This window comes from Chionomys nivalis, chromosome 20, assembly GCF_950005125.1.
Source record: "Chionomys nivalis chromosome 20, mChiNiv1.1, whole genome shotgun sequence".
Lineage (NCBI taxonomy): Eukaryota > Metazoa > Chordata > Mammalia > Rodentia > Cricetidae > Chionomys > Chionomys nivalis.
Window position 1 is genome coordinate 5612039 of NC_080105.1, and position 26436 is coordinate 5638474.

Sequence of the window (26436 nt, forward strand, 5' to 3'; positions counted from 1 at the left end):
GAGAAGGTCCTCTCGGAGGGTCTTTCATTATAAGCTTCTTGTCTAGATTTCCTCAGCAACAGATCCTAAAGATCCTAAGCAGACGCTTACAGGGTTACTGACTCACCAGATAGTATCTTCCCAGTGAAGGTCAAGCTTGCTCCAAGGACTTCAATATCACCATTCAGCCAGAAGTAGTCTAAAGATAGCATCACCCCCTTTCCTGTAGTAACCTGATTGTTTATCAATACTAAACACAAGGGAGGGTGTAAGCCCCTCTGAGCAGAAATGGCCAGGAACCCCTCCCTGAGGACCTGCAACTTTTAGGTCCCCCAAAGGGCTGGACCCAGTCCCCACCACGCCCCAGAGTAACCACCCAAGTTCTGAACTTGAAATCTCATCAGTCCCCATCCTGGGAAGTTCTGCTGCCCCCACCCCGCCCCCAGAGAACCTGTTACAAACCCCGCCTTCTGCTCAGTCTCTGCTGCATCTCAGGAGCACAGGCAGCTGCCCTCCTGGGTTTTCCTTCCCAATAAATCTCACGTGAGGCTTGTTGTGCGGTGTGACTTTGTGGTATTGCTTGGCTCCCAACTGCCAGGATACCTTTCCATCTATGCTGTAGCGTTCACATTGAGGAGGTCTAAATGACTAACCTGCTTTTTGGCTTCTGTAGTTCTGTTTCTGGTATTTGTACTTAAAAGCTCCCCTGAGAAAGGCTCCGGGCTACATTAGGATCCCGAACACCCAGTGCAGTTGTGGGCTGGCTAATGAAACGTCTCTTGGTGTGAACCCATGTCTGAGCAGTCTTCTCTGGTGGACACTCCACAGCAGCCACTAAATCAGACAACCTGGGTTCCGTGCCCAGAACCTACAAGGTGGAGGGAGAGAAGTGATTCCCAAAGTGTCCTCCTGACTACCACAATGCACTGTGCTATATGCACACACAAAACACACTTTAATATTTTAGATTTGTTTTATTTCATACCTATGAGTATCTTGCCTATAAGTTTGTCTGTGTACTACATGCATACCTAGTGCCTGGGCGAACAGGGGATCACAGATGATTGTGATTCTCCATGTGGGTACTGGGAACGGTACCTGCATCTTCTGCAAGAGCATCCAGTGCTCCTAGCCACTGAACCACCTCTCCATCCCCCAAAATAAACTCTTTCAAAGGTAACAAATGGTTCTGGGTGAGCCTGTGGCAGAATGCTTGCCCGTCATGCGTGAGGCTCCGCCTTCCGCCTGTAGCACCACAGAAAGGATCCCTTGCTCTAGAAGAACCAAACAATTTAGCTGGGCAGTGGTGGCGCACACCTTTAATCTCAGTATTCAGAAGACAGAGGCAGGTGGATCTCTATGAGTTTGATGCCAACCTGGTCTACAGAGCAAATTCTAGGACATCCAGGGCTTCCTAGAGAGACTCTGCCTCAAAACAAAATACACAAATAAAAAAATAACCACTACCACAAGAAAAGAAAAAACTTACTTTGCCTGTGAACAGGCCTACAGGTCCATCTTGTTCCTTATTTAAGTCAACAGCTGCACGGCCACAACGAGTTCATTTGTCAAATGTCCTAGAACTGAAAGTGTTTAAACTTCTCCTTTCTTCTCTATTTTTTCCTTTTTTGGTTAATTTTTTTCATCAGTATTTTAAAGTGGTTTTTTTTTTTTTTTTTTTTTCTGATTTAAAATGGGATCACATTTATCCCAGGACTTCAGACTCATGGACACTGATGTGACTAACACCATCTTGTTCTGACTTCATTTGTGCCTGTCACCCAATCACAACCACACCTGCCTTGGCAAAACTTTGTGGGCTGTCCATGACCCTGAGCATACTCCAAATACATTAAACAAAATAATGTTTATGCCAGCTAAAACATAAAACTAAAGTAACCAGAGGAAGAATAAATTTTAAAAAATTGTCATGGACTGGAGAGATGGCTCAGAGGTTAAGAGCACTGGCTGCTCTTCTAGAGGTCCTGAGTTCAATTCCCCGTACCCACATGGTGGCTCACACCATCTACAGTGAGATCTGGCGCCCTCTTCTGGTGTGGAGGTGTACATGCTGGCAGAACACTATACATAATAAACAAATAAATCTTTTTTAAAAAGCAATTGCCTGAAAGGAACATTCCTAAACATAATAAAGACTATACTGCAAGCCAACAGCTAACATTAAACTAAATGAAGAAAAAAATCAAAGTGATTCCACTAAAAATAAAGAACAAGACAAGGCTGTCCAGTCTCCATGTCTATTCAGTATAGAACTCAAAGTCCTAGCTAGAGCAGTAAGACAAAGGAGATCAAGGGATACGAGTTGGGAAGAAATGCTGTGAATATGTTTTATTACCATTGGTTAATAAATCAGGTGCTTTGGCCTATGGCAGGTGGGATAAAGCAAGGCAGGAAATCCAAGCAGAGACAGAAGAGGAAAGAAGGTGGGGTCAGGCAGAAGCCATGGAGCTGCCAAAGGAGAAAGATGCCAAAAGCTTACCCGGTAGGTCACAGCCTCGTGGCAATACACAGATGACTAGAAATGGGTTAATTTAAAATATAAGAGGCAGCAAGGAACACACCTGAACTGTCTGCCAAACAGCGCTGTCATCAGTGTAGCTCTGTGTGATTGCTTGGGTCTGGGAGGCTGGGAAACCAAGCACAGTCTCTGTCTACGTGAAACCTTCATGACTTGCCGGTGATAAGATAGTGTACAAAAGTGACCCCCAAAACTACTAGGGAACTCATAGTGTACAAAAGTGACCCCCAAAACTACCAGGGAACTCCTACAGCTGATAAACACCTTTAGTAATGTGGCAGGATACAACCTAACTCAAAAAAATCAGTAGCCCTCCTACATATAAATGATAAATGGCTGAGAAAGAACTCAGAAAAGTATCACCCTTCACCATAGCCACAAACAACATAAAATATCTCAGAGTAACGCTAACCAAGCAAGTGAAAGACCTATATGACAAGAACTTTAAATCTCTGAAGAACGAAATTAACGAAGATAACGGAAAATGGAAAGATCTGCCATGTTCTTGGATAGGTAGGAGTAACATAAAAAAAATGACAACTTTACCAAAAGCAATCTACAGATCCAATGCAGTCCCCATCAAAATCACAGACCTCGAAAGAACAATACTAAATTTCATATAGAGAAACAAAAAATCCAGGAGAGCCAAAAAATTCTGTACAATAAAGTAACATCTGGAGGCATCACCACTCCTGACATCGAGCTCTACTACAGAGCTACAGTAATGAAAACAGCTTGGTATTGGCATAAATACAGACAGGTAGACCAATGGAATCGAATCAAAGATCTTGAAATTAATTCACACACCTTCGAACACATGATTTTTGACAAAAAAAAAAGTTAAAAATAAAAAATGGAAAAAAAGAAAGCACCTTCAACAAATGGTGCTGGTGTAACTGGATGTCAAAACATAGAAGAATGCAAATAGACCCATATCTATCCCCATGCACAAAACTCAAATCCAAATGAATCAAAGACCTCAACATAAAGCCAATCACAGTGAATCTCATAGAAAAAAAAGTGGGAAGTAGCCTTGAACTCATGGGCACAGGAGACCACTTCCTAAATATAACACTAGTAGCACAGACTCTGAGAGAAACAATTAATAAATGGGACCTCCTGAAACTGGGGAGCTAATATAAGGCAAAGGATGCAATCAACAAGACAAAACAGCAGCCTACAGAATTGGAAAAGATCTTTATCAACCTCACATCTGACAGAGGCTGATCTCCAAAATATATAAAGAACAACAACAACAAAAAAAAAAACTAAACATCAAATAAACCAATTAAAAATGGGGTAAAGATCTAAACAGAGAATTCTCAACAGAAGAATCTCAAATGACTGAAAGACACATAAAGAAATGTTCAGCATCCTTAGCAATCAAATGCAAATCAAAACAACCCTGAGATGCCATCTTACACCAGTCAGAATGGCTAAGATCAAAAACACTGAGGCCAGCTTATGCTGGAGAGGATGTGGGGCAAGAGGAACACTCCACCACTGCTGCTGGGAGTGAAAACATATACAGTCACTTTGGAAATCAGTATGGCGATTTCTCAGAAAATTAATAATCAGCCGGGCGGTGGTGGCGCACGCCTTTAATCCCAGCACTCGGGAGGCAGAGGCAGGTGGATCTCTGTGAGTTTGAGGCCAGCCTGGTCTACAAGAACAAGTTCTAGAAGAGGCTCCAAAGCTGCAGAGAAACCCTGTCTTGAAAAAACAAAACAAAACAAAACAAAACAAAAAAAATCAATCTACCTCAAGACCCAGCAATACCACTCTTTGGCATATACCCAAAAGAGGCACAATACACGAAAAGGACATGTTCTCAACTGCGTTCATAGCAGCTTTGTCTGTCATAGCCAAAACCTGGAAACAACGTAGATGCCCCTCAACCGAAGAGTGGATAAGGAAAATGTGGCACATTTATACAGTGGAGCACTACACAGTGGGAAAAAAAAAAGACATCTTTAAATCTGCCGGCAAGTGGATGTAACTAGAAAGAAAACATCCTGAGTGAGGCAACCCAGACCCAGAAAGACAAATACAGTATTTACCCAATGAAAAGTGGATACCAGACATAAAGCAAGGATAGATAACAAGCCTACAGTCCGTAACTCCAGAGAAGCTAGAACCCTCCTCCAGAAACAGAGGGAAGCAGATGCAGAGATCCACAACTAACCACTGGGTGGAGCTAGAGGCCAGGAGAGGGACGATAACATGAACAAAGGAGTCAAGACCATGATGGGGACACCCACAGAATCAGTGGCCACCCCCAACTAGTGGAAGGTCATTGATTCCAGTCTGACAACTGGGGAACCTGCACAGGACCTAACTAGGCCTCCCGAGACGGGTGCCGGTGGTGCGACTCGGGCAATGTGTGGAGCCACTGCAGTGGGACCAGGATCGAATCATAAGGCGTGAGCTGAGTTTGTGGAGCATATTCTCTATGGAGGGATACCTTGCTCAGCCTAGGCACAGGCAGGGTGGGAAGCCTTGATCCTGCTTCAGTAATGTGATGGGACAGGCCTAGTTGACTTCCCAGGCGCAGCCTTAACCTTTCTGAGGAGCAGATTGGGAGTGGGGGGCAGGAAGAGAAGAGGAAAGGGAAGTGGGATTGGTATATAAAAGAAAAAATAAATTAATAAAATTTAAAAAATACTCGTGTCTGGAAAATACTGCTAAAATGTGGGGGGAAAAAAGACCAGATGTTATCAGGTTATTTCAACCATTCCGCACACACATGGATACAATTGGTTTTTTTTTTTAAAAAAATGCTGTCCTTCAATGTAATCCACCATATAAACAAACTGAAAAATAAAAAACACATGATCATCTCATTAGATGCTGAAAAAGCTTTTGACAAAATACAACATCCCGAGCGGGGCGATGGTGGCGCATGCCTTTAATTCCAGCACTCAGGAGGCAGAGGCAGGCAGATCTCTGTGAGTTCGAGACCAGCCTGGTCTACAGAGCTAGTTCCAGGACAGGCTCCAAAGCCACAGAGAAACCCTGTCTCGAAAAACAAAACAAAACAAAATAAAAACAAAACAAAAAACAAACAAAAAAATACAACATCCCTTCATGATAAAGGTCTTGGAGACAGCAGGGATACAAGGAACATACCTAAACATAATTAAGGCAATATACAGCAAGCCAACAACCAACATCAAACTAAATGGAGAGAAACTCACAGCGATTCCACTGAAATCAGGAACAAGACAAGGTTGTCCACTCTCTCCATATCTATTCAATATAGTTCTTGAGGTCCTAGCTAGAGCAATAAGACACCAAAAGGAGAGCAAGGGGATGTAAATCAGAAAAGAAGAAGTCAAACTCTCACTGTTTGCTGATGATATGATAGTTTACAAAAGCAATCCCAAAATTCTTACCAAGGAACTTCTACAACTCATAAACACTTTCAGTAATGTAGCAGAATACAATATTAACTCAAAAAAAAAACTGTAGCCATCCTTTACACAGAAGATAAATGGGCTGAGAAAAAAATCAGAGAAATATCACCCTTCCCAATAACCACAAATAGCATAAAATATTTCGGAGTAACTCTAACCAAACAAGTGGAAGACTTGTATGACAAGAACTTTAAATCTTTGAAGAAAAAATTTGAAGAAGACACTAGAAAGTGGAAAGATATCCCATGTTCTTGGGTAGGCAGAATTAACAGTAAAAATAGCAACCAAAAGTAATCTACAGATTCAATGCAATGTCCATCAAAGTTCCAGTGAAATTCTTCAAAGACCTCGAAAGAACGGTACTCAACTTCATATGGAAAAGCAAACAACCCAGGATAGCAAAAACATTCCTAAACAATAAGAGGATTTCTGGAGGCATCACAATCCCTGACTCTACTACAGAGCTACAGTACTGAAAACAGTCTGGTATTTGCATAAAAACAGACAGGAGGACCAATGGAACCAAATCGAAGACCCGGATATCAATCCACACACCTTCAAACACCTGATTTTAGACAAAAAAGCAAAAAAAACAAATAAAAGAAGAAAGCATATTTAACAAGCGGTGCTGGCATAACTAGATATCAGCATGTAGAAGAATGAAAATAGATCCATATCTATCACCATGCACAAAACTCAAGTCCAAATGGATCAAAGACCTCAACATAAAGCCAGCCACATTGAGCCTCATAGAAGAGAAAGTGGGAAGTACACTTGAACACATTGGTACAGGAGACCACTTCCTAAATATGACCCCAGCAGCACAGACACTGAGAGAAATAATTAATAAATGGGACCTCCTGAAACTGAAAAGCTTCTGTAAAGCAAAGGATACGGTCAACAAGACAAAACGACAGCCTGCAGAATGGGAAAAGATCTTCACTAACCCCACATCAGACAGAGGTCTGATCTCCAAAATATACAAAGAACTCAAGAAATTGGACACCAAAGATCATATAATCCAATAAAAAAAATGGAGTACAGACCTAAACAGAGAACTCTCAACAGAGGAATCTAAAATGGCTGAAATGACACTTAAGGAAATGTTCAACATCCTTAGTCATCAGAGAAATGCAAATCAAAACAACTCTGAGATTCCATCTCACACCTGTAAGAATGGCCAAGATCAAAAACACTGATGACAACTTATGCTGGAGAGGTTGTGGGGAAAAGGGAACACTTCTGCATTGCTGGTGGGAATGCAAGCTGGCACAGCCCATTTGGATGTCAGTGTGGTGATTTCTCAGAAAATTAGGAAACAACCTTCCTCAAGACCCAGTAATACCACTTTTGGGTATATATCCAAAGGATGCTCAATTGTGCCACAAGGACATGTGCTCAACTATGTTCATAGCGGCTTTGTTTGTCATAGCCAGAACCTGGAAACAATCTAAATGCTCCTCAATCGAAGAATGGATAAGGAAAATGTGGTACATTCACACAATGGAGTACTACACAGCAGAAAAAAATAACAACAGCTTGAATTTTGCAGGAAAAGGATGGAGCTAGAAAACATTATTTTGAGTGAGGTAACCCAGACCCAGAAAGACAATTATCACATGTACTCACTTATAAGTGGCTTTTAAACATAAAGCAAAGAAAGCCAGCTTACAAACCACAATCCCAGAGAATTTAGACAACAATGAGGACCCTAAGGGAGACTTACATAGATCTAATCTACATGGAAAGTAGAAGAAGACAAGATCTCCTGAGTAAATTGGGAGCATGGGGACCTTGGGAGAGGGTTGAAGGGGAGGGGAAAGGCAGGGAGGGGTGCAGAGAAAAATGTAGAGCTCAATAAAAATAAAAAATAAAAATAAAAAACGCTATTCTCCTGAGCCTCGGCTACTCTCTTGATCTGGCCATTATTAAAGGACTCTTGTAGTTTTCATTGGCTTAATTAAATAAGCGTGGTTGTCGGTAACTATGTCGTAAGGCTCATTTCACCATCCAGCACCCGCCTCTTGAAGTTAATAGAATGACAAGTGAGGGCTACTTGGCCCTTTCGGACCAGTTTCCGATAAAGAAACAAGGGGTCGGTAGGTGATGTCGCATTGCATTATGGGGAGTGTAGTCCTGACAGGGAATTGAACCGCCTCCCCCTTGCCCCGCTTCACCCTGAGTGGTTCTTGAGAGCGGAAGTACTAATCCTTTTTCCGCAAACGTCTCTCAAGGGTGCGCCCAGAGGGCGTGGTTCCCACGGCTACATTGGACTGGTCCTCAGTATCTGGGCATGAGCACTAGCTGCTGTGCGGTGCACGTTCGCCAGGTCTTCTGGGAATTGTAGTCCAAGGTTCCGGCCATCCGAGGGCATTAGTTGCCGTCTGAGGTCCCAGGGAGAATGGATCCCGGGGCCGACGCGGAGCCGCTCGCGTGCCTGGTCTGGTCGTCAGCCTTGTCGCCGCCGCCGCCGGGTTTCAGCGCGGTGAGCGAGGGGCGGGCAAGTGCGGCGGGGACGGGGCAGGGAGGGGACGAAGCCCCGCTGACCCGCTTGACCCGCAGATCACCTGTACCGTGGAGGGCGCGACCGCCAGCTTCGGCCGCGGCTTCGCGCAGAAGGCCGGCTACTTCCTGTGCCTGAGCCCACTGGGCAGCCAGAAGGTGAGCACAGGCATCCGGAAGCCTGAACCTGAGCCTTTCCCGACCCTCCCCCTGCCCGCTGACGTCCCTGACCCTCCTCCACCTGCTCCCTCTCCTACTCCTAGAACCCTCAGGACAGTGTGGTGGTGGACATGCAGATCGTGATGGACAAGGGCCCCCTGCCGTCTGGCTTTTCTACCGTCAATGACTCTCTAGACGCCAGTAAGATCCATGGGCCCACGGAGAGCAACAGGCACAGGGAGAGGCTGTGTGGTACCAAATATGACCTAGCTGGGCAGAGAGGCACAACCCTGTCAGTGCAGAACTTGGGAAGCTGAGGCAGGAGGATGGTGGGGAGTTCAAGTCCAGCCTGGACTACAGAGTGAGGTCTTGTCTCATCCCACTACTCCAAAAATAAATAGTTGACACACACCTGCCGTGTCAGCACTCGGGCTGAAGTAGGAGGACAGCCGTGAGTCTCAGCTTCCCCTAAGAAGTGGAGTGAAACCGTCTCAGAACAAACAACAATCCCACCCACCGCCTTCCTGATCTGGTCACTGCCGCTTGCCCTCTGCTTCTGTGGCTGAGGGAGTCCTCGCCATTCTCTTTTCCTTTCCAGGCTCTTGCACAGCGAGTCCGCCGGAAATGGCTTTCCCTGTTCTCTGCATAGCTCAGCCTTCCCTCCTCCTGTCCCCCGCCTGACCCAGCTTCCCACCTCCCCGATGATGCTTGGTTCTCAAGGTGTCTTTAGTGACTCAGGCTAGGCTGCTCTGCAGAGGTCAGGTCAGTGTGCAGACAGCAGTCTTCCGTGCTTCTACCCTCCTTTGGCTGCTGTTTCTGACGGACCTGTTTCATTGGTTGGGAGGAGCAGGGTCTCAGTGTGCAGTCCCAGCTGGCCTGGAACCTCAGTCCTCTCTCTCCTCAGGGATCCTGCTCAGCCCCTGGCAGCTGTCTCAACCTGCTGGCTGTGGAGCTGGGGCTCTTTATTTCAGCACGTGAGAGGCTGAGGCAGGACGATTGCTTCCAGCTCAAAGGCACTTTGGGCTCTGTGGGCACAGACTGCAGAGACAGGGCTGGGGCAATAGCTCAGCGAACAGGGTTCTCACTTATGTGCATGGGGCCTGGCTCCATCCCCAGCACCAAATAGACTAGGCACGCCTTCCAGCATCAGGAGGCCATCCTCAGCTACATCGTGATTTTGAGGCCAGCCTGAGCTACATGAGACTCTATCTCATGAACACAAAAAACATACATATAATATAAAATAGCCTTCCTGACTCCATGAAGCACACACAACAGCCTTGTGCTAGATTTTTTTTAAGAGCAGTTGTTGTGACCCCCTTGGGTTATAGATCAGGGAAAGTGAAGTTAGGGTGCCAAAATATATACTCCACTGTTGATTCCACAGCCACCCCACAAATATTCAGCAAAGGTCAGTCTGCTTCAATGATTCTAGAAGTTAGTGTGACCCCTCCTATGAGTACACCATTTATGATTTAAGCAGCTGCCCGGTGTTGCCCCTAAACACTATGGTGAGCGTCGCTGGGTGCTCCCCTCCCTGCCCTGCTCCCCTCTCTCACTCCCCTGCCCCTACTCCCAGAGGCCTCTGTGTCCAAGAAGAAACGCATGTGTGTGAAGCTGATGCCCCTGGGGGCTGCCGACATGGTTGTGTGTGACGTGAAGCTGAGTGGGAAGACCAAGACAGTGCCCGGATACCTGCGAGTGGGGTAGGGCGGAGCACCCCATCCTGGAGCACCCTCCCCTGCCCACTTTCCCTCCAGATTTTAGCCTCTTTCTCCTCTGCATGTGGGGACGCGGATCTCATGGGTCCCCCAGGACCCTTTCAGCCCCGGCTTCACAGAGCATTGGCTTCCTCCCTGCCCCACCCCCTTGCTCCAGGGACATGGGTGGTTTTGCCATCTGGTGCAAGAAGTCCAAGGCCCCAAGGCCGGTGCCCAAGCCGCGCACTATCAGCCAGGATATGCAGGGCCTGTCGCTGGACCCACCCAGACAGCCAAGGTGAGCCTCAGGTACCCTGGTGGGCAGGCGGGCCAAGAGGACGGCTTCCAGCCTGACCGAGCTCGCTGTCCCTTGCTCCCCAGCAAAAGCAGCCACCCTGAGCGGACGCTGTCCAGACTAGGCTCCCGAGCATCCACGCTGCGAAGGAGTGACTCCGTCTACGAGGCGTCCAGTCTCTACGGCATCTCAGGTGAGCAGAGTGGAGACGCTACAGCCTCTGGTGGGAGCTGGCACTCCCCCAAGAGTGGCCCTCCCACCAAGCTTTTATTTTTAAGATTTATTTTTAATTTTATGTGTATGCATGTTTTGCTCGCATGTGTGCCTGTCTGCCAAGTGTGTGCATTGTCCTGGGAGGGGCAGAAGAGGGGGACGGATCCCTTGGAATTGGAGTTAAAATGGGTTGTAAGCTGCCACGTGGGTGGTGGGAATAGAATCTGGGCTCTTAACTGCTGACCGACTTGGTTGAGGGGTGGAATGACTGGGACCTCAAGCTCTGCAGGTGCTCAGGGCAGAACCCGGGGCGTGCTGCATGACCCTCTTCCTGCGAGGGCCCAACACAGACAGAGTGCAGAGTGCCGGAGCCCATTAGGGAACTGCTGGGTTGATTCGGCGTGAGTTCCAGGAGTACGTGGGACCCCAAAGCTGTAGTCCCAGTCACACCGATTCCACTGTGGGAATCAGCCTATGCTCTGTGGGTGGGCAGGGTCGTGAGGGGGGGCTGCAGGGTGTTCTGGGGTCCTCCTCAGCCTCCCGGGAATTTTCATTGCAGCTATGGATGGTGTTCCCTTTACACTGCACCCCCGATTCGAGGGCAAGAGCTGCGGGCCTCTGGTGAGTCAGTGTCCCTGGGATGGGGAGCTCTCGCCAGCCTCTGTTCACGGGGAAGTGACATTCTTGCTGCCATATGACCCAGCACAGACCACGACTGGAGTGGGTGAGGGGAGAGACCAAGGGATCCCAGAGTAGAGATGTGGGGAGTCGGATGAGACCCAGGCCAGTGTTTGTGGGCTAAGTCCTGAAAGATGGGAGAATTGGGGCCGGGGATGGTGGTGCCCTCATCACCCTAGCCCTTGGGAGTTAGAGGCAGGAGGCCCTGTAGCAAGGACATCCTTGGATACACAGTGAATCTGGGCTACATGAGCTGCCATCTGCGAAGCTGGGGGCATGCTAGAAGAGATGGCTCAGCCAGTAAAGGCGTTTGCCACCAAGCCTTACCGTAATCCAGTTTCCGGGTCTCACACAGCAGGAGAGAGAAGCTCCCAGGCCGCGGTGAGTGTGCACATGGAAGGCACACGGCACCGCCGAGTGGTTCCCCGGCTCACGCTCTCACTTCTGTCCTCTAGAACTTGTCTGCCTTTGGGGACCTGACCATTAAATCACTGGCAGACATTGAGAAGGAGGTAGGTACAGGGGTGCATGAAGTGCTGAGGCCCCACCCCGTGTCCTCAGGCCCCAGACACCCCAACTCCTCAGTCACTCCCAATGTTCCCCTCCAGTCCTCAATGCCTCCTTCAGCCCCCCTCTTTCCTCTCCCCAGTATAACTATGGCTTCGTGGTGGAGAAGACAGCTGCTGCGCGCCTGCCCCCCAGCGTCTCATAGTCCCTGACTCGGGTGCTCCGTGCCTGCCACCTGCTGGCTGACACCCAGCCTTGCAGCGCAGCCCGGCCGCTTGGAGATAGGGTCTCCTGCCTGGAGGTGCAGGGGCGACCTGGACGGCATTTTCTCTTCGCTTGTCAAGTCCTGTATTTGGAGACTGCACATGCACCAACACTAAACAGTTCCTGGTACCCGTCATGTGTGGTCTTTTGTTTTCTTTCTTTGAAGATTTATTTTTAAGTGTGTGTGTGTGTGTGTGTGTGTGTATGAATGTGGGTATTCTTGGAAGCCAGAAGAGGGCATGGGATCCCCTGGAGCTCCCTGACATGGGTGTTGGCCACTGAACTCTCTTCCTCTTCAAGGCCTTTATGTTATTTATAAGATCAGGGTCTCGTGGAGGACAGAGGGAAAACCCGCTGCGCAGCCCAGGGTGATCTTTGCACTCTACCACACCTGGTTTGCGAGGCGGTCAGCCTGGAACCAGGTTTCGTTCTTGTGCATACCAGGCATGCCCTCTGCCAACCGAGGTGCAGCCTCAGCCTTAGGATTTATTTTTTAATTCATTTTAAATTTTGGAATTTTCTGGAGATTGGTTTTGTGTAGCCCATCCAGAATGACCGTGAACTTAAATTATTTTTTAAAATTATATGTGCATTGGTGCTCGCCTCCTCACAATTGTGTGAGTGTGTCAGGAGCCCTGAACCTGGAGTCACAGACTGCTGTGAGCTGCCATGTGGTGCTGGCGATTGAACCTGGGCTCTCTGGAGGAGTAGTTAGCGCTCTTAACCACCGAGCCGTCTCTCTGGCCCCAAACTTAAACAGTTTAACTTTTATTTTATTTTATTTTATTTTATTTTATTTTATTTTATTTTGTTTTATTTATTTGTGGGGAGAGGGATTCCTGAGTGCCATGTGCAGAGGTCAGAGGACAATTTCCAGGTTCCCTCCTGCTGTGTGGCTGTCTCTCTGGGGCTCCCTCCGCTGAGTCCCTAAACTGACCAGATGCTCTAGGCTTCATTCCCCCTTCAGTGTGTATAAGCTGCCGAGAGCGGCTCAGACAAGCTGAGTGTCCTGGAAAGGACCCCAACCTGTGAAGCTGCCTGTGGGGTGGGTCTGCTGATGCAGCTGTCTGTGAGGCATTTCTGCTCTGTAAGTGACCCAAATAAAACTCAGTGCTTCATCAAGCTGGTACTGTACTGGTCTGTGGTTGGTATGAGTTTATCTCCTTAGGTAGGGTCACACAACGCCCTCTGCCATGTGGGCTCTGCCAGGCTTGGCCGCCCTGCCACCAATCCTCTTTAGAGACCTCTTGGAGTTTACCCACAGAAACAACAATCGTCACTTCATAATAAGAGCCCTGAAGACTGACAGTGCTTAAAAACCAAGCTGTGTACTTTACAGCGTTGTAAAGTGGGCTGTGAGCCTAGAGTAGCAGGTGGGGGACATTTAATCACACTGTGAACCCAAAATTTGCATTTGCATTAATTAAATAAATTAACCTTGGGTCAGGAGAAGAACACTGTCTTTGGGAGATGCCCTCTAGGACAGAAGGTTAGCTAGGTGCTACTCCACCTCTCTGAGCTAGCAGGTTTTCACCCCAGCCTTTGAATCTCAAGTCTTGTTTGTAAACATAACAATAGAGATCTAAGCCAGGCGGTGGTGGCACACGCCTTTAATCCTAGCACTCAGGAGGCAGAGGCAGGCGGATCTCTGGGAGTTCGAGGCCATCCTGGTCTACAAGAGCTAGTTCCGGGTCAGGCACCAAAGCTACAGAGAAACCCTGTCTCAAAAAAACAAAACAAAAAAACAATAGAGATCTAGTTAAAGCTACCTTTAGCGGCAATGACAGAGCCAGTGCCTAAGGGAATAGAATTCCTGCCACACTGCAACCTGAGCAACCAGGCTGCAGTCGTTAACAATAATTAAGGTGCAGCCCCTGTGCCGGTTAGTGCAGCAGGCAGATGTGCAGGTAGTCTTAAACCCTGCCACGAGACTCACACCCCTTGCCAAAGGCTCAGGATGGTGCACTCGGACATGCCATCTAGACCTTTATTTGAATTAACATTTGTGTGTGTGTGTACACGCGCGCATGCATGCCAGGACCCTTGGAGGCCAGAAGAGGGCACCAGATCCTCTGGAGCTGGAGTTACAGGCAGCTGTGTGCCGCTGGCCTTGGGTGCTGGGAGCAGAGCACGGGTCAGTAAGTGCTCCTAATGGCTGAGCCATCCCTCCGGCCCCATGTCTGAACCTTATGCCCTTCCCCTGCCTTTGTTTCTTTTTCTGAACAGAGACCATACTTGCTGCCTCTGTCTCACACCCTGAGCATTTTGAAGCTTTACAGGCGTGACCCTGGATCAGCCTGGCTCTTCATGGTGGTCAGCTTGGGGCATGGGTGAGGGGGGGAAGCAGTCCGACCTGTGCTGGCATGGGGAACCTTTGGAAACAAGCCCTCAGACTTTGTCTGATGTTGGAGAGGCACACAAAGGGTCTTTGTGCTTAGAGCTCCAGACTTTTTGCAGGACGCCTGGGGTCAGCAGCAGCAACCCCGTGGGGCCTGCAGCTCAGTGGCCTGAGTGATGCAGAGTGAGCTGGGTGTGGTGGCACACTGGGAGAGGGTGCAGGATGATCAGGAGTGCAATGCCATTCTTGGCTACTGTAGACCAACCTATGCTTCATGAGAGCCTGCCTCAAAAATAAAAAAGTGGGGTGGGGGTGGGGACTGGAGAGACAGCTCAGCGGTTCAGAGCACTGGCTGCTCTTCCAGAGGACCTGGGTTCAATGCCCAGCAACCACATGGCAGCTCATAACTGTCTATAATTTCAGTTTCAGAAGATCTGATACCTTCACACCAATGCACATAAACTTAAATAAATTATATAAAAAGGTCATGTTTATTTTTTTAAAAAGTAGGCTCGGTGTAATGGCACACACCTTTAACCCCAGTGCTTTCAAAGCAGAAGTGGTGGGTCTGTGAATTCAGGCTACATAGTTCCAGGACACTCGGGGCTTTGTAGAAAGACCCTGTCTCAAAAAAACAAAACAAAACAAAAAAACCAATAAAATAATTAAAAAAAAAAAAAAGCTCAAAGGGGAAAAGCAATCCTGTGCAGAGCCCACATGCACACAGGAGGGGCCATACTGGCTTGTTCCAGGTCATGGGGAGGTCACAGGAAATTTAGGAACGCGAATACATCTTCCTCCAGCACTCATGGCTTCAGCCAAGCAGACGGCAGATACTGCATGAAAGTGGGTGCTGGGTGCCACGCTTAGACTGAGGCAGGAGGATCAACCTGAGTTCCAGCAGGTCTGTGAAGGATTAGCTCCCTCAAACCGTTCTGGCAAGATGAGACCCCTGGACTGTATGGTTACAGGGGTGTGGGGACCCTGTAGCTCACAGAGAGTCCCCTTTGTTGTAGGGCAGCCATCAGAGAAGACTGCTTGGACATCGTTAAGCCAATAGAAAGTCTTTACTAGTTGGCTCGTGACCACCCTGGGTGTTTGGGGTCCACTGTAACCCAGCCCTTTTCAGGGTGAGCTTTGAAGCACAAAGCCATGCCCTGGATGGGCATGCTGCAGTTGACATGGACAGTCAGCCAGAAGGGGAGCTTGCAGAGTAGAGACTCTCCCAGAACTATGGACTTTGCTGGGTTAGGTTATTGTTTTATGTTTTAGCAGGTGGTGCTGTCTGTGCTGAGTTTCATGGCCTGAGTGGTACTTCCATCATGGAGTCAGTTGTGCTAAAGTCTGGGACCTGTTATATCCTTCAGTTAACTTTCCACACTATGGATACTAGTGCCTGTGCCTCCTGAGCCACCCGCCGCCCCAGCCACCATGTACGAACACACACAGTAGCTGAGACACACGCATGGAAGGGAGGGAGCTCTCAGGAGCTGACCAGCGACCCTCCCCTCCAGTCTCTTCTGAGCGACTGTCACCAGCAGCAGGATGGATCCCAGGGTCTCCTGAGCACTCATGATAGCTCTGATGAAGATGCTGGTTGCTGTGCAGGACGAACAGAGCCAGACGGTAGTTAAAGAGGCCAGAGTCGGCACAGGACTGTCAGTGTGCCACTAGGCCTGGACACAGGGATCTGGGGGCTGCCCTCATCCTACCTGCTGCTGGGGGGCTGCCAGGTCCTGCCCAGGCTGCTTGTGGCGCCAGCCACCAAATCTGATCTCGCCTGGAAGCAAAAGCCATTTGTCCTCCCTGGCCACCTTCCCAGCTGTCCCGAAAACATCCAGGATCGCTTTTCAGAGCATCTGCGGGTGATCAGAGGCCTCCAGCGACCTGTGCTTGGCCTTAAGTCACAAGGAATCAGTGTGCTCCCAACCACACCCCTTGGTATTTGCCAAACTTCCAGTCTGACAGCTGGGGTCCCACAGAGCCTGCCTGGGACACACAACTCGGTGTGGCTACAGCAGGAGACTCCCTGCATCCCACCAAGTCAAAAGCCCCACTGTGCTCTCAACCCCTCTGTGCCTCAGTTTCCCCATCTTAGCAATAAGATGTCCTCTGTTCCCCACCTCATGTGGCCGGAGGAGCTACACTGTTGTTTTGTTTGTTGGTTGGTTAGTTGGGTTTTTATTCAGTCTGCTTGAATCTCATGTAGCCCAGTGACTAACTATGCACTCAAGTGAGACCTTGGATTCCTGCTGGGTTCTCCTGCCTCATCTTCTGAGGGGCCGGGAGGTTCACTGCCCAGTCTGTTTATGAACACATAGCAATCCTCCTGCTCCAGCCTCCCGAGTGCTGGTATCACAAATCTGCATTACCTTGTTTGGCAGCATGGACGAGTTTGTTCCATTTTTTAAGTCAGGACTCACTAAATAGCCCAGGTTGGGCTAGAACTTGCAGCAATCCTCCTGCCTCGGCCACATGACACTGTGAGGTGAGCCTGTGTAGAAAGTGACTGGGGATGACTTGGCCAGGTGTAGTGGTGTACACACACTCAGAGGAAGCCTAGGCTACATAAGACCTTGTCCAAAAACAAACAAGCAAAGAAACAACGACAAAAACGGAGGGAAATCGGGAGAGAGAGAACTGAAAGGAGGACACAGACAGAAACTCCAGTCTTTAAAAGCCAAGTCCCAGTGGTGACTGTTGGAGGGAGGTACATCCTGGCACACCCAGATCAGGTGTCTCCCAGCAGGCCTGGCCCGGACAGTCCCGCGACTGAGACTGAGCCAAGTCATCATGGCTCCCAGTTCTGCTTCCAGGGCAGTGCCCACGGGGAGAGCGGTGCCCACGGGGAGGGCGGTGCCCACGGGGAGGGCGGTGCCCACGGGGAGGGCGATGCTCACGGGGAGGGCGGTGCCCACGGGGAGAGCGGAGCCCACGGGGAGGGCAGGTCTCAGCTTCAGCCTTCAGCAGACTCTCCCATCAGAGCCTTGGAGAATATTCTAGGTTTGAGAAGAGAAGAGCAGACCAGCGGAGGGAGAAGCCAGTGAGGGCCTAGTGTGCAGCAATTCACGGGGTCCTGAGGCTTGGAAGGGGAGGCAGCAGCAGGAGTTAAGGCCGTTGTTGGCTACGCTGAGTGTTCCAGGACAGCCTGGGCTACGCTGAGTGTTCCAGGACAGCCTGGGCTACATAAAACCCTGTCTTAAAAACCAAAGGCAACAAAACAAAGCAAGCCGCCAGCTGAGTTTATTCCTGGCGCTGTACATTCTGGAGAGGGATGGAGCCCTCTGGGCTGAGTGGGCCTCAGTGGTTCCCTTGGGAGGCAGTCACCTGCTTCCACACAAGTGCCGGCAACACATCCAGAATCACCTTGGAGACCGGCCTCCGGGCATGTGAGGGTGCAGTCTCTAGGCTGGTTAGCTGAGACAGGCCAGCCCATCCTCAATGTGGGAGCAGCCCGCGGCCTGAGCGACCTGAGGCAGCATTCCTCTCTCTCTCTGCTTCTGACTGTCACCAGGACAAGCCCTTGCTCCCATGCGGATTGTATCAAGGTACTTTGTCACAGAACGCAAGTGAGCCAGGAGTAGGGTTAGGCATGGAGCTCGGAGCAGAAGAAGCCTCTTCTTTCTTAAGTGGCCTTTGTTAAATAGGCAGGGCAACAATACACATGGTTAACATGTACTAAGGGTCTGCTGTGTGCAGCTTCTCCCGTCTCTGTCACAGATAAGGAAACAGGCGCAGCAGCGAGACCCACTCAGTCTTGGGCTCATGGTGAGACTCCAGCCATCCCTGAATGCTCCTGGCCTTAGGCTGCTCTGAGCTCCACACACACGAATTTCAAACATCCACAACTCCCCAGGGAGTGTCAAGAAGCGGAGGTCTAAGACTTGAACCTTCTTCCAGGAACATGGGAGTGGGGTCCCAGGACCTGAGAGCCAGTCCAGGCCCTGATGCTCAGGAATGAGGACCTTGGTGAGTCACAGCCCCTACTGACGTCTCGGGCTCCTCATCTGTTGAATGGATAGAGAGTCACTGAGAGTCGGAAGCCAAGCCCATCCTCCCTCCCATCTATAAAAGAACCTCTTTTGTTTACATCCTCAGACTCCCCTGGACCAAGGTCTGGTTGTTTGTCAACGTCTGCCCAGTGAGATGCAAGAAGAAGGCCCCAGGTCTCCAGGCCTTCAGAATACCTGTCCACCCCTGGCCTTTGTTACCCCTCTTAGCAAGGAGGGGAAAGCTGGAGCATGGGCAGCTGTTTGCATCAAAAAGCAACTTTGACATAAGTCAAGGATTTCATAAACTCAGAGGGAAGAAGGCCCATGGCTGCGAGAGCTGAGCTGACCTATCTCTGTGGTATCATCGTCTTGTCTTCTTGCCCCTGATTCCCAGATCACACCAGCGTGGTGTCCTTTCCTGTGTCCAGTGGCCTGTGGCCCAGCATGCTATGCGTCTCACGAGCGACTTCAGCCAATTGTGTCTGGGGTTGGGGAGAAGCAGGTAGACTACCTTCCCTGGCTCTCCCCAGGACTCTGGATGTGATACCAGTGGTCATGGGCCCAGGGGGGTCCCCAGGTTCCCGGGACAGGGCATAGAGGGTCTGGCCATGGGTACCCTGCTGGGGCTGAGCCCTGCAGCCAGTTTTGGAGTCTTCTGAAGGCCGGGCGGGCTCATCTTCAAACGCTGGTGGGGACAGCTCGTGGAGACCCCGGCGAGTGGCCCGAAGGGCCCGGAGTAGGGTGTGAGTCATTACTGCCACCAGGACCAGGGCGCCTGAACCCAGGATAGATGCGGCCGCTGCCCCTGCCTCGATCTCGAAGAGCAGCAGGGTATAAATGGCCAGTGCTGAGAAAGGAATGGCTCACTTAGTCACTCAACAAACACTTGCTCTTTGAGCCCTTGGGGAAGATCCCTCAAACACCCGCAGAGAACCCTGGGCCAGAACAAGCAGGTGGGCCCCACCACCATCACAACCATCTCCAGAAAAGGAAACCAGCCCGGGGGTGGTGCTGCACACCTTTCATTCCAGCACTCAGGAAGATCTCTGTGAGTTTGAGGCCAGCCTGCTCTACAAAGTGAGTTTCAGGGATAGCCAGGGCTATATAGTAAGACCCCACCCCTCAAAACAAACAGCAAAAATGAGTAGACACACGACTCTATGGTTAAGAGGACCTGGGTTTGGTTCCCAGCACTGCACAGTGGTTCCTGGGATTCTGTTCTGTGCTCTGAGCAGACAAAACACCTATAAACACTGGGTGGGGAGGGGGGAACCCCAAAGCCTTGCAGCCTGGAAGAACGCAGATGCGATTTTACTAGTTACTTTTTTGCATTTTCACTGCATTTGTTCACTGCGGATGTGCAACATACCACAGGGTGCATGTGACGTCAGGGGACACCTTGGGGGAGACTCTCTGGAAGTGTGGGTCCCAGGAACTGCTAGCAGTCATCAGTGAGCCAGTCCTGAAAATGGGGCTTCTGATTTTAAAGATTTCTCCCCCACCCACCCCGTGCGTGTGCACGTGATAAGTGCAGGTGCCCACAGAGGCCAGAGGAGGCTGTGAGCTGCCTGACATGGGTTCTGGGAACCAAACTCGGGTGTTCTGGAAGAGCAGTAAGCACCCTTAACCACCGAGCCACCTCTCCAGCCCTTTCTGGGGGAGACACCTCAGAGGTCCAGGATTGTCTAGTGTGCCCTGGATCCCAGGTTCCAGCTACAATGTGGTTAAAGCAAAACCAAGTCCTTCCAGAGCCCGGGCTGTGACTCAGTGGGTGGAGCGCTTGCTTGGCATGCATGAGGTCATTCAGCACCGAATGAATGGGTGTGGCTTTGCCTATCATCCCACTCTGTGGAGGCAGGGGGATCAGGTTATCCCTGGCTACAAAGAGAGTTTGAAACACAAGACTGTATCTACATGTCTGGGCTTACGTGAGACTGTCTAAAACACAAATTAAAAAAGCAAAAGTCAAAACAGGAAGGGGTTGGGGGCTGGGCGATGGCTTGGAGGTTAAGAGCATTGGTTGCTCTTACAGAAGATCTGGGATTGGCTCCCATGACCCTTGAATTTCAGAACTGCCTAAGTTGCAGCTCCAGGGGTCTCTATGGCCTCTGACCTCTGTGGGCACTGCACACACAGACACTGCACGCCTGTGCTCTCAAGGGTTGGGAAGTGAAAGCAAGGTTGGAAGTTCAAGGCCAGCCTTGGCTTACAAGGCCACTTCCAGGCCCACCTAGCCTACATGATAAATAGTAATAATGAGTATTAAAGGAGAATCCTCTGTCCGTTTTAAGCATCAGGGACACTCATCACTCTTGGTTGATGCGAAAACTGAGGCACAGAACATATCCCAGAGAAAGAGTGGAGCAACTGCCTGAACTCAGGCTGACTGCTCCCGAGACCTGTGTGCACCCCGCCCCCGACCTCTGCCCCCACACACCTGCTAAGTAGACGGAGACCCCACAGCAGAACAGGCCAAGTGCAGAGTGCCTGAGGAGACGGCAGTCATAAAGAAACCAGTCTGACCTGAAGGAAGGCGACAGAAGAGGGACAGTGACCCAGTGACACCATGCCAAAGTCTAGAGGCTGCCACCCTCGCCCCTCCACCTGCGAACTCATCACCGCCGCGTACCCACATCCACCCACCTATCCATCTGCGCACCCACCGCGGTCCCACCAGCATCAGGTGCCATGAGAGAAAGAGTCAACGTGGGACAAGCAGGGCATCTCACCGCATGCCTACGGTTCCAGGTGGAAGTCACCTACTCCGGCACCCCTGAGCTCAGGGGCCTGAGCAGGCGACCCCTGGCCAGGCTGCGGCAGTCTTGCCCTTCCTGAACCCCGCCGCGGGGCTGGGGTATAGCTCCGATGATTGGCATGTGCCCCCGGGATGCATCCCAAGCATCAGCGTGGGAAGCAGCGGGAGGCAACGGTGCGCTCTCTGGAAACCTCAGTTTGCAGATAGAGGTGGTGGCGTCCTACCTGCCTGGCCCCGGGCCGCGTGCCAGCTCGGCGCCCAGGTGTCCGCAGAGCGCGGCGAGTAGCAGGCAGCTAAGCCCGAAGACTTGCGCCAGCGCGGCCAGAGCAGTCGCCAGCGGCAGCAATGCCCCAGCCGCAGCTTCCGGTAGCCCTGCGTCGGGGTCCAGCTCCGCGTGCAGCCAGTCGGTGCGCACACCTCGCAGCTCGGCACGCCCCGCCTGGAGCTGGAACAGCAGCTGTGCAGCCAGCACGACCAGCACGGCGGCTGGGATGCCTAGCAGGGTCATCGCGGACAGTACCCGGCCTCCGTACGAGCGACCCATGACGCGGGCCACGGGTGGCGAGAAGGCGCAGGTAGTGAAGGCGCCTGCAGGCCTCTGGGGATCTTGGGGTGGGGGTGGGGCGCCACGGGGCCCTCTGGACAGGGGTCCCGAGTGCTGGTCCCAGCTGGGACGTGGAAGATGGGCGAAAACTTGGAAGAAAGTGTTTTCTACTCCGCACCAGGCGCGGGCGCCGCCTCCAGGTGTGTGGCGCCGTGGGGGGGGTAGCAGGGGTGGGAGGGAAGGGGGTCACGAGGGCGCTGCGGTAGGAGCCAGAGGGGCGGGGCCTGATGCTGAGGGGCGTGGCTAAGGCAGGGCCGAGGAGGCTGTCTTAAGAGGACGGGGGTCAGGGGCGACCCAGCAGCGGGAGCTGAAGGGCTGGGTCTTCCACGTGAGCAGTCCGGAGTGGGGCAGGGCCTGGCTCCTGTGGGGGGAGGGACCAGAAAAGGGCATCTTGCAAGGCACGAGGACAGGTCTGGGAAAGGAAGCGGAGGGGTGGGGCGGGGGCGCGGCCTTCCGGGTTGTTCCACCTTAATGGGCGGGTTTAAGGCTTGGGGAAGTGGGCAGGGCCCAGGAGGTAGAAGACAACTGCGAGTTGTGGGGGGTGGGCAGCCTGGTACACATAGCTAGTTCTAGGCTAGTCAGAGCTACATAGAAAGACAGCTGCCTCAAAAAAAAAAAAAAGAAAGAAAGAAAGAAAGAAAGAAAGAAAGAAAGAAAGAAAGAAAGAAAGAAAGAAAGAAAGAAAGAAAGAAAGAAAGAAAGAAAGAAAGAAAGAAAGAAAGAAAGAAAGAAAGGAAAAGAAAAGAAAAAAGAAAAAGAAAGAAAAGAAAAATTGTGGAAGGGGAGCTGAAGAGATGGCAGGAGACGGAGCTGACAGGGACACAGGCAGTGTTACAGAGCCCGAGGATGGAGATATGGGAACCCACAGGATGCCCAGGTTTTGGGTGCAATGCAGACAGGCGCTTCCCCGTCATCCTGAGCATCGGGCTTCTGGCACATGTGTATGAGGGCCTTGCCTACATGTATGTCTGTGAGTGATGTGCGTGCCAGGTACCTGTGGAGACCAAAAGAGGGAGCCATTTGCAGAGCTATCTTACTACACTGTATGTAGATGTGAGTGAACAAGGTGGGCACATCAACGCAAGCTGTCACCGTTGTAATCCAGAGGCTTGGGCAGAGGGACTGCAGGCACTCAGAAGAGTCTGACCTAGAAGACACCATCTTTAAAAGTAAACAGAGGGGCTGGAGAGTTGACTCAGTGGTTAACAGCAGCCCAGGTCTGTTCCCAGCGTGAGCTGCTTGGAGCTCCGGAGCCAGGAGATCCTACACCTTCTTCTGGTCTCTGGTCTCACCTTCACTCAGATATACATGTGCTGCCCCAAACACGTAATAAAGATTAAGTTGGGTGGTGATGGTGCACACCTTTAATCCCAACACTTGGGAGGGAGGCAGAGGCAGTGAATCTCTGAGTTCAAGGCCAGTCTGGTCTGAGAACAAATTCCAACACAGCCAGAGCTACACAGAGAAACCATGTCTCAAACAAAAACACAAATAAATATTAGCAAAATGCAAAGAGTACTTAGACATAGCTGTGTGATAGATTTGTGTATGTTGGGCTCCTGTTACAGTGTGCAAGTGTGTTGTGTGAACTGGCGGGGGGGGGCGTGCGTGTGAGCCTGGCAGGGGGGCTGTGTGTGTGACCCTGGCGGGGAGGGGGGCTGTGTGTGTGATCCTGATGGGGGGGGGGACTGTGTGTGTGATCCTGGCAGGGGGGTCTGTGTGTGTGATCCTGACGGGGGGGGGCTGTGTGTGTGATCCTGACGGGGGGGGGCTGTGTGTGTGAGCCTGGCAGGGGGGCCGTGTGTGTGATCCTGCGGGGGGGGCTGTGTGTGTGATCCTGGCGGGGGGTCTGTGTGTGTGATCCTGACCGGGGGGGGGTCTGTGTGTGTGATCCTGGCGGGGGGGCTGTGTGTGGTGCAGGTGAGCAGGAGTGCGGCAGCTGCTGTCTTCCTCTGTGGTTGTTTACAGTGAGTCCTTGAGTCTGTCTCTCATAGCCAGCTGTCTTTGTGGGCGCTGGGGATTCGAACTCAAGTCTCATGCTTGCATAGCAAGCACTTTTACCTACCGAGTCATCTCTTGAGCTCCTGTCCACAATTTGGTTTGGTATTTATTAAAGTATTGTTTTGTTTTTCAAAACAGGGTTCTCTATGTAGCCCTGGCTGTCCTGGAACTCACTCTGTAGACCAAGCTGGCTTCACAGAGATCCACCTGCTTCTGTCTCCTGAGTGCTGGGATTAAAGGTGTGCGCCACCACCAAGCTACTCAAATGGCTACTTTTGATGAACTGAAATGAAACTTTAATAAAAGTATCCCTGTTTTATTCAGTGGTTTGTGGCACATTTTCCATGCAGCCCCTCCCTGCCCAGTTCGGGAACATTTGATCTCTTTAAGAGAGCCCTTTCCATCAATCAGTCCCCAGTTTCTTTTGTGTGCTGGCAGCCCCTGCCTGATCAGCTCCCTTTGTGATTTTCCCTGTGCGGGACATCTTCTTCCAGGTGACACCTTTTGCAGCTGGCTGCTGTCACTCAGTACCACACTCTGTAGCCTGTGCCAGTGTGTGATTCCTGTTTGTGGCCAAGCAATGTTCCACTCTGGACATGCCACCCAAGCCAGTGTGGTGATGGAAATTGGAGGTGTGTCAATCACAAGGTTAGGAATGGTCACATGCAAGAACGGCAGCCCCCCCCCCAGCAGTGAAGTTCTATGATTCAAATTCCTGATTCCTATGCTAACTCCATTTTCCTGTTCATGGAACTACAAAACAGGTTCCCATGGCAACTGTACAATTTTCACGTTTCCATAAGGGGTGAATGAGGGTTTCTAATTTTCTTTTTTTTTAAAAAAAAATTATTTATTTTATATGCATTGGTGTTTTGTCTTCATATATGTCTGTGTGAGGGTGTTGGATCCCACAGAACTGGAGTCACAGACAGTTGTGAGCTGCCATGTGGGTGCTGGGAATCGAACCCTGGTCCTCTGGAAGAGCAGTCAGTGCTCTTAATCGCTGAGCCATCTCTCCAGCCTCTCTAATTTTCTTTTTTTTAATTAATATTTTAAAATTTCAGGTGGGTGGTGATGGTGCATGCCTTTAATCCTAGCACTTGGAAAGCAGAGACAGGCAGATCTCTGCCAGTTCAAGGCCAGCCTGGTCTACAGAGAGAGTTCCAGGACAGCCAGGATTACACAGGAAAACCCTGTCTTGGAAAACCAAAATAATAATCATAATAATTTAAAAATTCCATCTATTAGTTGTTGTGGAGGACACAGGTGGAAGACAACTTTAGATTCTTTCCTTGCCCTATGTGGGTTTCCGGGGTCAGGTTCAGGCGGTCAGGCTTGGTGGCCAGCAGGCATCCTTATTTGGTCTTGAGCCTCAGTTTCCCCAACTCCTCCAAGTTGGGAATGGAGGCGGGTGAGCTTCTGCCCCCAGAAAGTCTGGCTTGCCAGCTTCTGTGAACGCGCTTGATGCGGGAGCTGGAATTTTAAAATATTAAATTCCTCTCATTTTCACGCACCATCCCAGTTCGACCGCCAGGGGGCAGCATAGGTAAAGCAAAACCTCTGGCGGACGAGTCTCGGCCGTTCTGCAGAGGGCGATGCCTGCCCCGAGGAGTGGCGCTAGACGAGGCTCCCTCATTTGCGACCTGGTCTCCTGTAGCCCAGGCCGACCTAGATAGCTGAAAACAGCCTTGAACTCCAGATCTTTCTTCCGCACACCTCTTTGGGTTTTTTTCCCCTTATGTTTTGTTGTTTTGCACAAAACTCAAAATAGTATTTTTGTTCGATGTACTTATTTGTGTGTGGGCGTACACGTGCCACCATGAGCGTGCGGAGGTCAGCAGCCTTCCGCTATGGGTGTTCCAGGGATTGGATTCGGGCTGTCAGATTTGACAGCAAGCTCCATGCCTCACTGAACCATCTCGCCGGCCCCGCACCTGAGTCCAGAGCACCAAACGACAGGCCTGCGCCACGAAGCCCGGCTGTGGTTTTTGTTTGTTTTGACAGGGGTTTTGAGGCTGGGGTTCTAAGGGTAGAAAGCTTGCTTAGCATGCGCTAAGCTCCGGGTACCGAGTCCAGGAACTGTTCATGGGGGATCCCCACGTTCTTTCAAAGTCTAGGGAAGGCCTGGAAGAGGAAACTTGTATCTCTTTGGCTGCCATTCCAGTTACTCCTTAAGCCGAGGCAGGAGAATGGTGAGTTCAAGGTCAATCTGCTCTGCTGTCTAGGGACCATTCTGAACAAACAGGAGGAGAAGGCTAATCGGAGCCCCGCCCCTGCATTCCGGTCCCCCATGGGGGTCACCAGACCTCTGCCCTTGTACCCTCATCCCCCTGGGGGTCACCAGAGCCCTGCCCCTGCACCCGGGTCCCCATGGGGGATAATCGGAGCCCCGCCCCTGCACCCGGGTCCCCATGGGGATCATCGGAGTCCCGCCCCTGCATCCCGGTCCCCCTGGGGGTCACCAGAGCCCTGCCCCTGCACCCGGGTCCCCAAA

The 26436-nt window shown here is 50.8% G+C and overlaps 2 protein-coding genes across 3 annotated transcripts; one reads left to right on the forward strand and one right to left on the reverse strand.

Annotated features, from left to right (window-relative positions):
• Positions 1–8242: 8242 nt before the first annotated feature.
• On the forward strand, positions 8243–13350 carry Mvb12a (multivesicular body subunit 12A). The gene is made up of 9 exons (XM_057753170.1): positions 8243–8419; positions 8497–8595; positions 8700–8796; positions 10175–10301; positions 10474–10593; positions 10677–10783; positions 11363–11424; positions 11937–11993; positions 12131–13350. Exons 1-9 carry the CDS (start codon positions 8336–8338, stop codon positions 12191–12193), a joined length of 816 nt encoding a protein of 271 aa, XP_057609153.1. The 5' UTR covers positions 8243–8335; the 3' UTR covers positions 12194–13350.
• A 4495-nt stretch (positions 13351–17845) lies between these two features.
• On the reverse strand, positions 17846–21942 carry Tmem221 (transmembrane protein 221). 2 transcript variants are annotated; one of them, XM_057752782.1, is made up of 4 exons: positions 21562–21881; positions 21020–21105; positions 19199–19429; positions 17846–18597 (listed from the first exon to the last, which is right to left on the reverse strand). In XM_057752782.1, the coding sequence occupies exons 1-4, from the start codon at positions 21879–21881 to the stop codon at positions 18542–18544; spliced, it is 693 nt and encodes a 230-aa protein (XP_057608765.1). In that variant the 3' UTR covers positions 17846–18541. The 2 variants fall into 2 exon arrangements, with proteins under 2 accessions (XP_057608765.1, XP_057608766.1); XM_057752783.1 differs by lacking the exon at positions 17846–18597 and having other exon boundaries at positions 18907–19429; positions 21562–21942.
• Between the last annotated feature and the right edge of the window lie 4494 nt (positions 21943–26436).